The sequence below is a fragment of the Microtus pennsylvanicus genome, chromosome 1 (genome assembly GCF_037038515.1).
Source record: "Microtus pennsylvanicus isolate mMicPen1 chromosome 1, mMicPen1.hap1, whole genome shotgun sequence".
NCBI lineage: Eukaryota > Metazoa > Chordata > Mammalia > Rodentia > Cricetidae > Microtus > Microtus pennsylvanicus.
This window is the reverse complement of record NC_134579.1, coordinates 154,245,392-154,262,571: the sequence shown is the minus strand read 5'-3', so window position 1 is coordinate 154,262,571 and position 17,180 is coordinate 154,245,392. Positions and strand designations below refer to the sequence as shown.

The 17,180-nt window shown below is 35.4% G+C and overlaps 1 protein-coding gene across 3 annotated transcripts; it reads right to left on the bottom strand.

Moving 5' to 3' along the window:
• Positions 1–1,248: 1,248 nt before the first annotated feature.
• On the bottom strand, positions 1,249–16,847 carry LOC142842467 (vomeronasal type-2 receptor 116-like). Of its 3 annotated transcripts, none has more exons than XM_075959193.1 (6): positions 16,651–16,847; positions 11,993–12,293; positions 10,921–11,724; positions 9,331–9,558; positions 5,642–5,765; positions 1,249–2,153 (listed from the first exon to the last, which is right to left on the bottom strand). In XM_075959193.1, exons 1-6 carry the CDS (start codon positions 16,845–16,847, stop codon positions 1,249–1,251), a joined length of 2,559 nt encoding a protein of 852 aa, XP_075815308.1. The 3 variants fall into 3 exon arrangements, with proteins under 3 accessions (XP_075815308.1, XP_075815307.1, XP_075815309.1); XM_075959192.1 differs by having other exon boundaries at positions 10,921–11,733; positions 11,996–12,293; XM_075959194.1 differs by having other exon boundaries at positions 10,921–11,733; positions 12,008–12,293.
• Between the last annotated feature and the right edge of the window lie 333 nt (positions 16,848–17,180).

Below are 17,180 nucleotides of genomic sequence, written 5' to 3'. Positions count from 1 at the left end.
AGGGATGAGCCCAGCCCATTAGGGGGCGTGTTCGCCTCGGGCTAATATTTACATATAAATCTGGCAAGCATGAACCCGACACCCCTTCTGTTTTCCAGTTCTCCATGGGAACCTGTGGTTCTGTAAGTCTATTTCCCATTAAAGCTGTATATATTATTACATATTCTGCATTCATTTATGCCAATACATATTGATACTTTGAATATTTATTATATGTTTCGGGTTTAATTTTGTGGGATTCATGAGTGTGCAAATGCATGGGACTGATTCTCATTGATTCTCTTTAGATATTTCCTCATGTTTCTTCATTTTCACCTAACTTAATGCATTAGTTTTTCTTAATCTTAGTATTAATGTTTTACTTTCCTGTATAAAATTATTTTGCAATGAGAGATAGAAGCAGTTCATAAAATAACATAAAGGGGTTATGGGAAGGAGTATAGAAGGCTAAAGGAATAAAGGCAGGAGAAGGCAGGGACTATTATGTGGGAAAAATATTATTAATGAAGGGAATAAAATAAGCCAGTGTTCCATTTCAGTGATATATAAATTCAATTCTAAAAATTATTTTAACTTCAATAAGGATTATGTTTGTTTTTTGAGTGTGTTATCATATGCACATCTGAATGTACATGTTTTGGAATTCAGAAGAGTGCAACCCGTTTATTAGAGCTATTGTTATAAGGACTGCAAGTCGTGCGGAATGGATAGTGAACTCATTTCCTCAGATAAAGCACACATAAATTTAAATGTGGAGAAACATTCCATCTTCCTCAATATCCATTATATCTATTTATCATACATTTCTCTCTCTCCTAAATTCTACTCCTCTAACTCCTAGGATTCACTTTTCTTGCTCCAAAAATGAGCATATTAGTTTTTCCATGTGATAGCAATATTTAACTCTACTAAAAGATTTCTCTGTTTTCATTTGCATTCAAAGTTCCACATTCACTCCTTTATCAGTACAATTACTTAGCATTAATTTTGATGTTGCCGGGGAATTGAGGAATAAAGGAATACATCTCATGTACACTAATTGTAATAAATTGAATCTTATCAAATAATTGGCTGTGTGGATCATTATAGATGAAATTGTACAGAAAAGTAGTGTACATGACACTGCAGTGCCTCATGATTAGAAGAAATGAAGAGAATCATTAGCCATTCATACAGTTTGCATTGTATTGTATTAGGTGGTTCTGAACCAATACTGTAATTGTCAATTACAATTTATGAAATGTGTGTTCAGGAAGATGTTTTCTCCCTTAACTTTTGAAGAGAATTTCTCTCTGGTCTTAACAAAATTATGTAGCACTTGGGGATGAAAATGCATCCCAGTAGCCCTGCACTGGAAGCCAAGATAGACAAGACCTCCACAGCCACCATTATCTTGCCCTTGGTGCTGTGGTAGACAGGGAGGAAGGTGATCCAGACACTGCAAAACAATAGCATACTGAAGGTCAACAACTTGGCTTCATTGAATGTGTCAGGGAGATTCCTGGCCAAGAAAGCAACAATGAAGCTTACGAATGCAAGGGAGCCATGGTATCCCAGGACACAGTAGAATGCAGTAACTGAGCCCTTGTTGCACACAGTGATGATTTGGCCATGCTCAGAGTGCACATCTTTGTCAATAAAAGGAGGAGAAAATCGCAACCATATTGTACAGAGAATAATTTGGATGAGCATACAGATGGCAATGATGTAGTTGGGAACACCAGAAACCAGAAAATACCTCATCCTTGTTCCAGGAGTTGTGACTTTGAAAGCAAACAGCACAGTCACTGTTTTGGCCAACACAGTTGAAATAGCCAGAGTAAATACAACTCCAAATGTGATTTGTTGCAGAACACAGGTAGCTGAGTTGGGATGCCCAATGAAAAGCAAGGGACACAGGAAACAGAAGATGAGTGAAATTAGCAAGATGTAGCTGAGATTCTGGTTGTTGGCCTTGACAATGGGAGTGTCACGATGCTTCACAAATATCCCAAGAACCACAGTTGTGAATGCAGAGAAGAACAAGGACATTAAGGTAAGAACCATCCCTAAGGTGTTTTTGTAGTTCAGAAAGACCACAGCTTTTGGAATACATTGGTTCTGTTCTCTGTTGGCATACTGGTCCTCTGAACACCTCACACAATTATCCACATCTTCTGGAGAGAGAAAAGCATGATTACTACAACTAATGTCATTTATTGAGAGAATATTTCAATTCAGTGTGTTGAGTAAACATTATGATATCTGAGTCCTTTGTTGATGCTGTTGCTGAGAGACACAGCTGCATAGCAATACTTTCATTTCATAATATTCATTATAATTATGTAAAATGAAATAAAAGAATATGTTGTCTATTTAATTTTGTGTTGGTGATACCATTTTATATTATCAGAATACACAGATATTTTCAGTCCTTTCTGAATGCTATGATGAATTGACTGAAACTAGGGAGTTTACAGAGATTAAAATGATTAATCACTGTATTGCACAGAGTGTATTTAATATCTCAGAGCCCTTAGATAGAGAGATTTTTGATGTCTTTGTGTTTTATGAATCGTTTCCCTGAAATAGATGGAGATCATGTCTTCTATAAGACAAGTTATGTGATAGATTTTCTAGTATGAATTCACCAGCCAAAACACACTGACATATAAGAAACAGGAAACAGAATATATAGGGACCATTGGAGCCTTCACATAACATATTAAGATCAAGTTCTCAACCAAAAGGAGCTTGATGTGTCCAAGAGGACAATGGCTAGGGAAAAAGAATCAATGAAAAGAGATAGAGAATGAATAGGGGTAAGTCAACATGGGAGGAGGATACGGGTTTTGATCAGGGAGTACATAGCACTGCCTTTGGTTACAGGAGACAGGTGTGGCCTGTAGGAAAATAGCAGTTTATAAAGGTAAACGCAGAACACCCTAACAGGACAAATAATTTAATTTTGATTGAACAGGTTAATTTGGACAGTCATAAAACACTTTTTTTGCCCACTAGACTTCAATAACATTTAGTTGGATGTCCTATAGTTTGGGGGCTAAGTCCATTATTATCATCCTGGCACATGCTGGCATGAAGACATGGTGCTGGAGAGGGAGCTGAGTATTCTATATCTTTGATTCATAGGCAATGGAAAGTAAATGATCTCACTGTGAATGGCATTGCCTATGAAGGTACAAGAAGCTTAGAGATCACCAAATAGATTGGATCAAGAAAATTTCCCTTGCCATATAATAATCAAAACACAAAACATACTGAATAAAGAAAGAATATTAAGAGCTGCAAAGGAAGAAGTCAAGTAACATAAATAGGTAAACCTATCAGAATTACACCTGACTTCTCAAAGGAAACTATGTAAGGAAGAGGATCTTGGATAGTTGTGCTGCAGACCTTAACAGACCATGGATGCAATCCCAGACTACTATACTCAGCAAAGCTTTATTTCACCATCGATGGAGAAAAAAAAGATATTCCATGACAAAAACTGATTTAAACAATACGTATCTACAAACCTAACCTTACAAAAGGTAGTAGAAGGAAAACCTTAACTCAAAGAAGTCAAATCACCCACAATAGCACAGACACCTGACAACCCTCCACCAACACAACTCAAAGAGGGGAAACACACAAACACTACCACCAAAAAAATAACCAGAGTTCACAACCATTGGTCATTAACATCATTTAATAGCAATGGATTCAATTCACCTATAAAAAGGCACATGTTAAGAGAATGGAAACGAAAACAGGAACCAACATTCTACTCTTTACAAAAAACAAACCTCAACCTCAAAGAGAGACACTACCTCAGAGTAAGAGTATGGAAAAGATTTTCCAATCAAACAGATCTAGGAAACAATTGCGTGTGGCTATCCTAATATATAACAAAATTCATTTCAAACTAAAATCAGACAGAAGAGATGGAGGAGGACACTTTATACTCATAACGGGAAAATTCATCAAGATAAAGTCTCAATTCTGAACATCTATGACCCTAATATAAAAGGGCCGACATGTGTAAAAGAAACATTTCTAGAACTCAATTCACACATCAAACCCCACACACTAATAATAGGAGATTTCAACACTCCTCTCTTACCAGTGCACAGGACAACCAGATAGAAACTTAACAGAGAAATAAGAAAACTAACAGATGTAATTAACCAAATGGACTTAACAGACATCTATAGAACACTCCACACTTGGGTAGAATTCAGTCACAATGTTGTATGACTGTCAAAACTGTTTCTTTGAGGAAAGTCCAGCAAATACAGACTTTCAAGGAGTCAAAGATGTATGTCATGGTATGAAGCACAATTAGTAAAAACTTTGGGTCAGAAATTGGGTCTCAAACTGAAGATTGCAAAGAACCCAGTCACTGGCTCTTACCTTGACCTCATTCTGAAATGGCAATCTTGCCTCTTGGAATCTGAGAAAGAGACTGTGTCTGAGAGCTGTCTCCCCACCCCATTTTATATTTCCCTCTAGGTTTCGATTAAAGGCATGCAACACTGGGATAAAAACAAGCAACACCAGATTTCTATATTAACCAGGGTGTCTACTGGGATTAAAGGTGTTTTTTTTTGTTTACCATAATCTCTTCAATTATGCTGGGAAGTAAAACTGTTTTACCCTCAGATAATCAAACAGTCTTTATTTATTAAAGTACCATTGAAATGCCTCTACATTTCCTTTTTTGTCAAAAAAATAATAAAAAGAAGGCTATAATTATATAAAAACTATATACAATAAGAACAATGACTGTATATAATATATACATGGAAGAAATATATCCAAAATATGGAGTTTATTTGCATTGACATATTGAGAAAAATATTTAGTCTGTATCTTATCTTGGTGAGTCCAAAGGCTTATACCTAATTTACTTTCCATCAATGACTTACTTTTGCCACAAAGAAAGTAAACTCCATATGGAGTTTTTTCTATATCCATTATCTTCTCTGGAGTAGATTGGTCTGCTCTATTTTCCTAAACAGCTGATGATACTAATTTTCCAGGACTAGAAATTAGCATTATATTGTTAAATGAGCTGTATAGGTACAATACCATGAACAAGATTCAAAATGCATGTACAGTATGTTTTAACAAAATTAATCTCAAATTTGAATCCATATACAAAATTTGTATAAATATACAAAATTTGTATACAATATACAAAATAAAACAAATGTGAAATAAGAAAAACTAACAGACCATGTCTGAGAACTGTCCATCTTCCTCTCTAGGGCTTAGACTAAAGGCATATAGCACTGGGATTTAAGGTGTTTACCCCCTGATTTCTATATCAGCTAGGATAGTTACTGGGATTGAATGTGCACATGCCATTGTGGCTACGGGGATTAAAGGTGTATGTTACCATAATGTGGTCTGTAAGGCTGACGGGTGGAACTGTTTTACTCTTAGATCTCCAGATAGTTTTATTTATTAAAATGCAATTGATGCTATAACGAGCTTTTTAAAATGAATTGTTAATAATCATAGACCTATGAAACGTAACTTAGGAAAGTAATATATTTTATTTCTTTAATTGTCTTTTGGTCCATTTGATCAACTCAGTATGACTGAGAGAAGATGATCTATGTGATGTGAAGGATTTATCTCAATAGCAAACACTCACTGGTCTCATTAGAAACTTCATTTTGTGGGCAGGGGCCGCAATCAAAACAGCAGGCTGCCATTCCCTCTTGCCAGAACTTTCTGAATCCAGGACCACAATCAGCACTGCACACAGAGGGCGGCATCTGGGAAAAATCAGATACATGCTGGTGTCGGGAGTTTTACCTACTTCTATAAATATATTTCATTATCATGTTGCTATACCAATTAGCTAGTTTTATATACACCAATAGATTAAGCTTAATACATTTTATAATACCAGGCATACAAATGTCTGGAAACAAACTGATGTAAATTTGAGTAGCTTCCCATACCTAGAAATTTAGGAGGAAGAATTGTTTTTTTGATATGAACAAACACTATAGAGCTTACAAAGTGGTTTTCCTACTTAATTTTTTATCACAGTGACACAGAGTACATTAATAAGTTAGAGCGAACCTTACCTAAAATATTTCTCTCCATTGAATTAGCATGCTGTCAAATTATTTAAGCATTTTATTAATGGGTAGTTGGTATAGGACTACCCTGCCCACTGTGGGCAGTGATGTCCCTAGTCAGGGCTGTGTGAGAATTCAGAGAAAATCAGTAAGCTATGTTCCTTCAGATTATGTGACTTAGAAGCAGTCTCCATATGCCTGCCTACCTTGTCATTTCTTTGCTGTAATTCATGATCCCAATCAAACCTTCCCCTCTACAAAATTTTGGTCAATATTTAATCACAGCAACGTCACAGAAAGCAAAGATGAACAGATATATGAAATAGGGGGGATGTCTCATAAAATGTCAGATAACATACATGAACTCTAAAAACTGTACTGCAAAGCCTGACATATTATAAAGAAAAATACAGCTAAATAGGCAGAGTGAGAAACGGCATAACTGATATCAATTGAGCTGGAAAGAACGGTATTTCCTGAGATAGAAATGTTTTACAAATCCTCCCCATATTTGAGGATCCTGAGTAAAAGTTTGGTTTGAATTATTTGTTCTCTTGATGACTAATTTCTTGAGTTTTTTTTTTTTTTATATTTTGGAGACCAGATCTCTCTCTGATGTGGGATTAGTGAAGTTTTGTTTCCATTCTGTAGGCTGTTTTATCTTATTGACAGATTCCTTTGCTTTACAGAAGTTATAAAGTTTCAGGAGGTCCCATTTATTAATTGTTTCTCTCAGTGTCTGTGCTGCTGGGGTTATATTTAGGACGTGGTCTCCAGTGCCAATGCGTTCAAATGTACTTTCCACTTTCTCTTTCATAAAGTTTGGTGTGGCTGGATTTATGATGAGAGTCCATCTTACAACTGTAAGAATGTCAAAGATCCCCTGGGAACCCCTCTAGAGTCAAGGCTCTTGCCAAACCTAAAATGGCTCCCTTAATTAAGATATATACTTCCCTCCTCCCATATCCAACCTTCCCTTATCACAACCATCCCATTCCCCCAAGATCACCCTATCCTCCCCTTCTCACTTTTCTCTCCCCAATTCCCCTTTCCCCCATCCCTCCCCACCCCCAGTTCCCAAATTTTTGCCCAACAATCTTGACTACTTCCAATATTTAGTGGGATAACTGTATGATTTTCTTTGGGTTCACCTTCTTATTTACCCTCTCTGGGATCGCGAATTATAGGCTCACTGTCATATATTTATGGATAAAAACCAATTATGAGTGAGTACATCCCATGTTCATCTTTTGGGTCTGGGATACCTCACTCAGGATAGTGTTTTCTATTTCCATCCATTTGCATGCAAAATTCGAGAAGTCATTGTTTTTTACCGCAGCGTAGTACTCTAATGTGTATATATTCCACACTTTCTCCAACCATTCTTCCATTGAAGGGCATCTAAGTTGTTTCCAGGTTCTGGCTATTACAAATAATGCTGCTGTGAACATAGTTGAACAAATACTTTTGTAGTATCATAGTTCATATCATTCCCAAGAGTGGTATTCCTGGGTCCTGGGGTAGGTTGATCCCAAATTTCCCGAGAAACCACCACACTGCTTTCCATAGTGGTTGCAGAAGTTTGCATTCCCACCAGCAATGGGTGAGTGTACCCCTTACTCCACATCCTCTCTAGAAAAGGCTATCATTGGTGTTTTTGATTTTAGCCATTATGACAGGTGTAAGATGGTAACTCTTGGGCAGCTGAGGAGACAGAGCCTGAAATGGCCCAATCCTATAGCCATACTAACGTATCGCATATCGCCATAGAACCTTCATCTGGCGATGGATGGAGATAGAGACAGAGACTCCCATTGGAGCAATGGACTGAGCTCCTAAGGTCCAAATGAGGAACAGAAGGAGGGATTTCATGAGCAAGGGAGTCAATCCCGCAAAGGGGGTACCAACACACTGAGATGTTGGGGCTGATCTATTAGGAGATCTCCAAGACCAGCTGGACTGGGACCAAAAACGCATGGGATAAAACCATACTCACTGAATATGGCAGACAATGAGGGCTGCTGAGACGCCATGGACAATGGCACTGAGTTTTGACCCTACTGCATGCATTGGCTTTGTGGGAACCTAGCCGATTTGGATGCTCACTTTCCTAGATCCGGATGGAGGTGAGAGGAACTTTGACTGCCCACAGGGATCATGAGCAAGGGACTTCTCTTTGGACTTGAGAGGGAGGGGAGAGACGAGTGGGACGTGGGGAATGGGGGGAGGAGGAGGGAAAAGGCAGGTGGTGAGGAGGCAGAAATTTTTAATTAAAAAAATTTAATAAAAAAAGAATGGCAAAGATTAAAAACACTGATGACTACTTATGCTGGAAAGGCGTGGAGTAAAAGGAGAACTTTTTAACTGCTGGTGGGTATGCAAGATGGTACAACCCATTTGGACACCAGTATGATAATTTCTCAGAAAAGTAGAAAATAAAACCTTCCCTAAACCCAGTAATACCACTTTGGGGTATTTATCCAAAGATGCTCAATTGTGCCACAAGGACATATCATCAACTATGTCCATAGCAGCATTGTTTGTCATACCAGACCTGGAAACAGCCTAAATGCCCCTTACCAAAGAATGGTTTAAAAAATAGTGGTACATTACACACTGGAGTACTACACAGTACAAAAAGATAATGACATCTTAAAATTTTCAGGAAAGTTGATGGAGCTTAAAAACATCATTTTGAGTGAGGTAACTCAGACACAGAAAGACAGTTATCATATGTACTGCCTCAGAAGTGGTTTTTAAAGAAGAAGCTAAGAAAACCAGCTTACAAACCACAATCCCAGAGAACTTAGACAACAATGAGGATGGTATAAGAGACATATCTAGATTTAATCTACACAGGAAGTAGAGACAATATATCTTGAGAAAATTGAAACCATGGTTACTTTTTGGGGGAGGATTGGACGGGAGAGGAAGAGCAGGGAGGGGAGCAGAAAAAAAATGTAGAGCTCAATAAAAATCAAAAATATAGCACAGTAGTAACATTCATTATACATTATATATTAAAAATAAAGATATTCTGGAATGATAAAAATTCATTGTACGCATATCTGCAATTCTTAAAGTATTGATAAAATGTCACATCAAAAATTGATGTAGAAACATACAATAGGAGGACAGTAAATGCTTTGTAATGTGACTAATTATTTTTCTTGGTTATAAGACAGCACAAATGAATCCCATTGTCTGTGTTACTGTTGTGTAATGCGAAGGAATGCAGTTAAGTCAGACCCACCTGTCTACTTCCTGTTGCATGCTCTATTATGTCTTCATATATATGCAGCTGTTGACCATATGGAAAATATGAGTTAAACTCTCCTATTTTCACCTTAAGTCCAAGACCATATGGGAAATCCCAAATACGAAAAATGCTATACTCTTCCTGACGATTTTCTTTCTGGCTCATAATAACTCTGTCTCCAACTGGATTAGTGAAGCGTGTTTTCCTCAGAAAGGAGTGCATCTGAAAGAAACAAACTAATCTACAATGTGTATACCCTTCCTTGAATTCATAAAATGCATTTTATTTCATCTTAAAAGCAGTATTAGTGAAGATGTCCAGGGGAGATATAATAGTAAAACATGTGGACAAATAAAGTTATCATAATGTTCCTAGAATTGAAGTTCTTTCAGAAAAAAGTACCAAACAGAAACACAGACATATATGCAGATACAAAACACCAATATGAAAACACACACACCATGAGAGAGAGAGACAGAGACATACAGTCAGAGATTCACTTCCATATAGACATACATAATGCATCAACATACATTTTATATAGACATACACACAAATGCAAACACTCACACATAAAAACAATGATACACACAGTGAGACATATGGACCAAAACAGACACACAAAAACAAAAAGCTGAGAAACACATAAAGAGTGCCACAAATACAAGCACAAATTAAATTACAAATACACACAAGGAGACACACACAGACAAAAACACCTACACAGAGAGCTATTGATATTGATGGATTTATGCTCATATACAAAGATAGATTAAGAGAAACAGACAGACAGACAAACAAAAACAAAGATATACATATGTTCAAGCAATATACAAAGTGAACACAACACATATAAACACATGCACTGAAAAAATACACAAAAAGTTTTTCACAGAAACAAACTCCCATACAGAAAGACATTGATGCAAGAGAAATTTATTTTCAGTTGCTCAAACAGATAGATAAACAAATATACAGAATATATATATATATTATATATATTATATATATTATATATATATATATATCCACTAACACAGATACCTAGAAATCAAAAACTTAAAACCATATACAAGGAGAACCAGGCATTCATACTTATGTACACAAATGTATGTCTTAACCGAAGAATGACACTGTTTACTGTGTAATTACGTTCACTCAGGATGAGAAATGAGGTCCCACGTGCCTACAGTGTGAGCATATTCAGTTTAGAACACTTGGGAAAATCATTTCATAAGCTGATTATCACATATTTGAAAATAAATATGCAAGGATTCATCTTCTCATAAAGAAGAGGATTAAGGAGGAAGGACTTGGGCTTACAGTTTGAGAATAGCTGTGGTGATTGTCAGGTACTCTGTAACAAAATCAGTGTACTTTCTTTACAAATTATACCTTCCACACCATGACTTTTGCATTAAGATTTATACCAGCATCCGATTTACATCATTATGAAGAAAAAATTTCCAGAAATCTTTCTATTTTATGAAATATTCCCTAATTTAGTAAATTGGAACATTTGACAGACATATAAAGACATTGACATTGATGACATCAAATTTCATCTAAAATAAGAAACACTACCTTCAAGCAGTGAGCATAATGTCCTTTTCCATTATCCATGGGTTGATTATATACATGCTGAAGAAGCATTTCATGGAGGCCATGGGCCACAGCGTACACCGCATTATATATGTCATAACTCTCATCACTAAAGGCCATGTCAAAAGTCTGTTCCTTTAGCCATTGCAATGAGGCATTGGATAAGCAATTCTTCAGGGTCTTACACATAGAAGCTGAGACTTTGCAGTTCAAGTTCATCCACTCCAGCCTGGCCAGGAATTCGTCTGTGTATTTGAGAGGGTTCAATGTCTGGACAAATGTTTTAAAATGAGAAATCTCAGCATGATGGTGTGCAAAAGTTATTTTCCCATTGAATGAATCAAGTGGGAAGTCATGCTTAGTTGCAGTGCCATCCCACTGTGAGGTGGTGACCCATATTCTCTGTAAACCTAGAGATTGCCACCTTCTAAAGGCCACAGCTAGAGAACTCTCTGGGTCACCATAAATGATAACCACATTTGTGGATGATGTCAATATTTGGTTATAATACACTTCAGCTCTTTGCAAGAATAAATGCATCTTGACTGGGATCACACTCACAAAAGCAAAGCAGACTGTAATTTTTTCCATCTCTCCTTTTAATTTTGTGAGAAATTGATTACCCTGATCATTGTCTGAGATGGCCAGTCCAATCCAGTTCCAGTTGAAGTAATGCAAAAAAGAGATCATGGCCATTGCTAAAGATGTGTCCTTGGCAGCCATCTGATACACAGAGGGAAATTGTTCATGATTGCTCAGGATGGGATGGAAAGGTCCATAGGTAATCTGAAGGAACTACAACACAGGGAGCAGCATGAGGTAGCACACGTACATAAGAGCTTGTAAATACACTTTAGGTCAAGAGTTCCTTAAAAAACTCCTTATCTGTTACTTCTTCCCTCATCTCAATTTCAAAAAGGAAATGAGGCCCCATTACTAATGAATTAAAAAATGAACTACACCGTTTAACGCAAATTTGATGATTGTATCCTCCTCAGAATCTTATTAGCAACTAGGATTATAAGAGTAGAATTAGAATTTCTTGCAAAGTTACAACAAAAAATCTCACCAGTTTGAAGAGGTTGATGATGTTCCCAACGGTCATAGATATATCCAAATTTGGTCCTGTAAGCACCGCTAGACACATATTCTGTTCATGACACTTATAATTAGGGGGAAAATCACGAACTTCTTCAGAAAACAGAATGCGACTATACATATTTGTCCCACTGTCACAACCATGCTCTAAACATTCAAATACAAATGATGAATTTGGTAGAAGATCAGGGTTCCTGTTGACTTCATCCATGGAAAAAGCTAAGGCCAGTAAAAACTGGAAGTTTTTAGTTGTTTTTCTGTAAAAGGGTATGGTGATTAATATGGACAGAGATCTACAGATGATCCTGAGTAGTCAACAGATGGATTATTATGAGCTGTACCATATTCTCAACCACTGCCAATACTGATACAAATGACTTATGCTGTTAGAATAGAATAATATAAGTAGCCGGAAGCTTGTAAAAAGCTTTAAAAGTTCATCAGAATGTATCTTCCATAAATAAAGTGATACATCAGCACCTTTCAAAGAGTGAGTTTTCAATTTCTGGTTTTTAAGTGCTTACTCTAAAGATAAAGACAATGGCATAGGCTTTAACCAAACAATAAACATATTCATGTATTCATTTTTAAATCATCGATCAATGTGAAAAATTCAAGAGACGTGTGAGCCTATGAGTTTATCATATTTTCTTATGAAATTAACTGAATTTGACAAAACTCTCAAATAATGCCTGTTGAGTGTACAATAGTATGGGCAACATTCAGTTGTTTTGTTTTCAATTCTTTATAATGAGTGGGCATTATAGTTAACATATGCCCTTGATCTTTGTGTTATTATTTTATCTGATTTATCTAATGGAGGTGTAAAATCTCTTTTTAAGATTTATATTTAAATGAATTTAAATACCAAAGATGTATTTTGTAAAGCTGTATGTATGTGTTCACCAATGTATATAGATAGTATTAATGTTAATGTGGGTAATTAATAGAGAATGGATTCCAAGATTTTGAATAACAATTTGCCTCAGATTAGACTGGCCTCAAAAGTACAAAGATACACCAGCTCCAGGTTCTTATTGCAGAGATTAAGGCCATGTTCTACATTCTTAGTACTTTCACCTAATTTTTGTTTACACAGAATATCATATATTACAACTGGAGACTTCTGACTAATTGTTTTTTATACTACAAAACTACTTTGATTACATTTCCACTTACACTACATAACAATAATATTCTACATTAATTTGTATATGTCAGTTTAACATCTTTGTAAAATAGAAGATGATAAAGAATAAAATCTGAGGAAAATGCTTATGAGGCTTTCTGCAATAAATGTGGGTAATAAGCAAGATGAGAGTGAATAATACCAATTTGTGTTTATTTTTTTGGGGAAGAGCAGTAACTTCTGTCTCTTCCTAATCATTTTATAAATCTGACCAATAAACATTAATCATACTTCTTCATTCTAAATGATTCACTCAGAGTAAATGAAAGTATTTACTACTTAGATATTGTACCACTACGATTTCTTTATGCATTTACATATATATAATTAAAATAAAAATAATTTTTGAATATTAAAAGTGTCATTGAAAATTTTAGTAACACACAAGAATTTGAGACTAGATCTTGTGAAGCTCAAACACCAATTTCTTTCTCCCAAACATTAAGAAACATGAATCCCTTGAGCAGTTATAGTGTTCCAGTGGACTGAATTTCTGAGCTTGATAACAACTATTAACAATTTGAAAAATTAAAATGTGTATAGTCCCCATGTTGATAAAATAAAGCATTATAATTAGCAAAATTTCTGAAAGGAAATTTAAGAGATACATGTTAAATAAATGTCAGAAAATAAACAATTTAGACACAGAGAGACAATACCTTTGTTTTTAAAATAATGGCAAAGATGTGCTAGTATGTAACTGCCCTATTCCCTCTCTAATGTGTTGCTAACTATCACACACCAGGGCTGTCAATCAAGGAAGTGACAAAGAAAGTGTCAATCGCACTTTTCAAAGAATGCAAGCATATAATTCACAGTTCATAATTACTCTTTTAGAAAAACTAGAAGAAGAACTGAAATTTGAGATTAAAGGGCAGTGATTTTACATGTACGTAAATGAAGTATGGAGAAATCGGAACACATACGATGTTTATAATAGACAGGTCTCTTGCTTCCAATCTTTATGCAGTTTGAGGATAATGGAATCACATCAGATCATGTAAGACAGTAACTGTATACCTATGGGAAAACTCTTCACGGCTAGGTGTGTCACAAGTATTAGTCGCCCTAGCACATGCTTTACAATCTACACATTGATGAATGTCCATCAGTTGATTGTAATCTATGGCATTTACTTAGGCCCACTTAGGATGATAATAACTGAAATAGAATGGGGTTTGTTTAATAAGTCATCTCCTGCTACAGTGTTGTATGTATATGTATTTCTGATCTTGATTAAGGCATTCTGTTTGTATAGCTTATTCAAAAATGTAATGTATAATTAAGAAATACAGATTAATAGGTAATCATATATAATAGTCAAAATTGCTCTACCACCAGTGCAGGCCTAGCAAACATGATCCTGCATAGGCAGAGAGCGCCGAGGCACGGACATAGTCTCATCCACTTTCCTTCCAACTCTGAGTGGGCACACAAATACACAAGCCCAAAAATACTGTTTTTTTTTCAGGTTATGTTCTATAAAAGGCAAGAGTGTTTATCATGGACAGAGATCTATATAGGATTATTTGTAGTAAAAGGAATGGTTTATCCCATATGGGACAATATTTCCAACCTCCCTCAATAATGAAGCAAATGTCCCGTGTTGTGAGTTTGCAACGACATAAGTTGCTGAAAAGTTAAAAATATTTAAAAGTTCATGAAGGTAAATCTCTCATAAATAAGTTGAGCCATTTTAAAATTTCACAGAAAAGGCCATATATTTCTGGTTTTTTAGTGCTTGCACAATGGATAAAGAAGGTACAGGCTTTGGTGGTACAGAAAACCTTGTCATGTTTTCAGTTTGAAATAATTGAGCAATATTAAAAGTAGACATAATACATTAGCCAAGATTCAGGTAAGTTTTATGAAACAAACTTAACTGGAGGAGGTATTCAAGGAATTACTGGTAAGTGCACAGTAGTCTCTTGGGGGTAATGTTTGATTCCTGTCCTAATAATTCCTTCATATTTAGTGGACAATATAGTATATATTCCCTCATGTCTACCATCACTATGTTGTCTTTTTATCTTTCAGGTTATCAATTAAAGGTACAAAATGTTCTTTAAATATTTAATTTGTAATACATTTACCTATCAGACTACATTTGGTAAATTAATTGATTTGTGTGTATGGACATGAGAAACACTCATATAGAAAATAAAAGTGATTGGATTTCACAATTTTCAGTAAAATTAGTTTTTATTTGCCACTGACCTTGAATGCATAATGATACACCTACTCCATTTTATAAATGCAGAGATTAAGGGTCTAAACCACAATATTGTCCAAGCATTTAATGCTTACATAGGTATGTTCGATGGAATTGTACCTGGTATATCTGCACAACTTAAATTTTCTTATACAGAGCATCTTTTGTCTACATTTCCAGCTATAAACTCACAACACTAGCATGCAATTGAGAACTATGTATATCTGGAAATTGTAGTGAGATTCGTTTGTGCCAGTATCACAAGCTTATAAAGCACAATAATATAAAGTGCGAAATGTATGGAAAATATTTATGAATTTTTATAATATAAATAGTCAACAATAACATTTTGTGTTCATGTTTACCCTTAAATAATATCAACTACTACTACTAATAATAAATAATAACTCTTATGTCTTCTTACATAATATCGATCATATAAACAATAAACCACAATTCACTTTCTTACTGAATGATACATTCAGACTTAAAAACAATCTATTTTCTATTTTGATTTCTTACCATTGTGGTATCTTTGAATAAACATAAATATTTACCTCTACATGTTGAAATAAAAAACAATCTTAAAATATTTGTTATTACCTTACGGAAAATGCCATCAAAAGTTTTGTTAATACTCAACAGGAACTTCAGATAAGAACTTATGGAAGTGAAACATTAACTCTTGCACACTAAACATGAGGTATTGTCGATGATTTGAGCTCTGGGGGTGGCATAGTGATCAAAGTGCTATATTTGAAAAGAACAACCAACAAGGCACAGAATCAAAAGTGCATAGTGCACAAATTGGTAAAAGAAAAAGCTATAATTAGTAAAATTATTGAGAGAAAAATAAGACATAAATTAAATAGTGTTGACAGTGACTAACCAGTTTAGATCTATAGAGAAGAGACACGTGCTTCTTAAATAATCACAAAGAGCTAGTAGATACCTTTCTCAAATGTTGAAAAGTATCACATGCTGCAGCTGCCACTTAGGTAAGTGAAAAGAAAGGAAGCAGACACCACTATTAGTGACATCTCATATTTCAAAGAATGCAAACATATCATTTATACACCAAAAAAATTTCTTTTTTTTTAAGAGACAGTGAACGCTCTCCTGTGAAAATAAAAGCCTATGGATGTACAAATACTTCTGACCCCCTATGGAATACTTATCGTGACATTTACATAGACAATTCAAAGAAACTCACTGTATATTCAGAATGTGGTTGAAATAATCTTTCTCCACAGGCCGCTGCTCTGTTATAAGGAAGAAGAAACAACCTGTCAACATATCTTCATCTGTGTCTTTATTCTCATATATTCTCCAAAAGCAGGTGGGTTGAGTGAACCTGGATACTAGAAGTGGAATGTTCAGGAAAAAGAAGAGAAAAATCAAAGCAATCATCTTTGTCCTTCTTGAAGCCTGGGAAGTGTGTGTGGTGAAGTGCTCTTCAGATCAGTACATTTTATGGGTTCCCATATTTTCCCACCTGCTTTTATTTCTGCAGCCAAAGGAAAGTCTATTTGTGTATTACTGATTCCTTTATTTTCCAGATGATTTTTCACCTCTGGGGAATCTTGGAGACTTTCTTCCCCTACGGCTGTGCACCTGATATACATGTGATCCAAATTTAGATCGGAAATATATGAAAAGAATTCAGGTAGTTTTGTGACATCATTAATTTTGTGGAAATTATGGCTCCATGGAGGATGCCACTTTGAGAAAATTTGGAGCCAT

What these genes read in the sequence shown, in the direction of transcription:
- LOC142842467 (XM_075959192.1), bottom strand. Translation starts at nt 16,847, where the DNA reads ATGATTGCTTTGATTTTTCTCTTCTTTTTCCTGAACATTCCACTTCTA. An exon ending in AACCACATTCTGAATATACA is followed by an intron (nt 12,294 to 16,650) that starts GTGAGTTTCTTT and finishes ACCCTTTTACAG; the next exon opens with AAAAACAACTAAAAACTTCC. An exon ending in TGAAGTTTCTAATGAGACCA is followed by an intron (nt 2,154 to 5,641) that starts GTGAGTGTTTGC and finishes TCTCTCCAGAAG; the next exon opens with ATGTGGATAATTGTGTGAGG.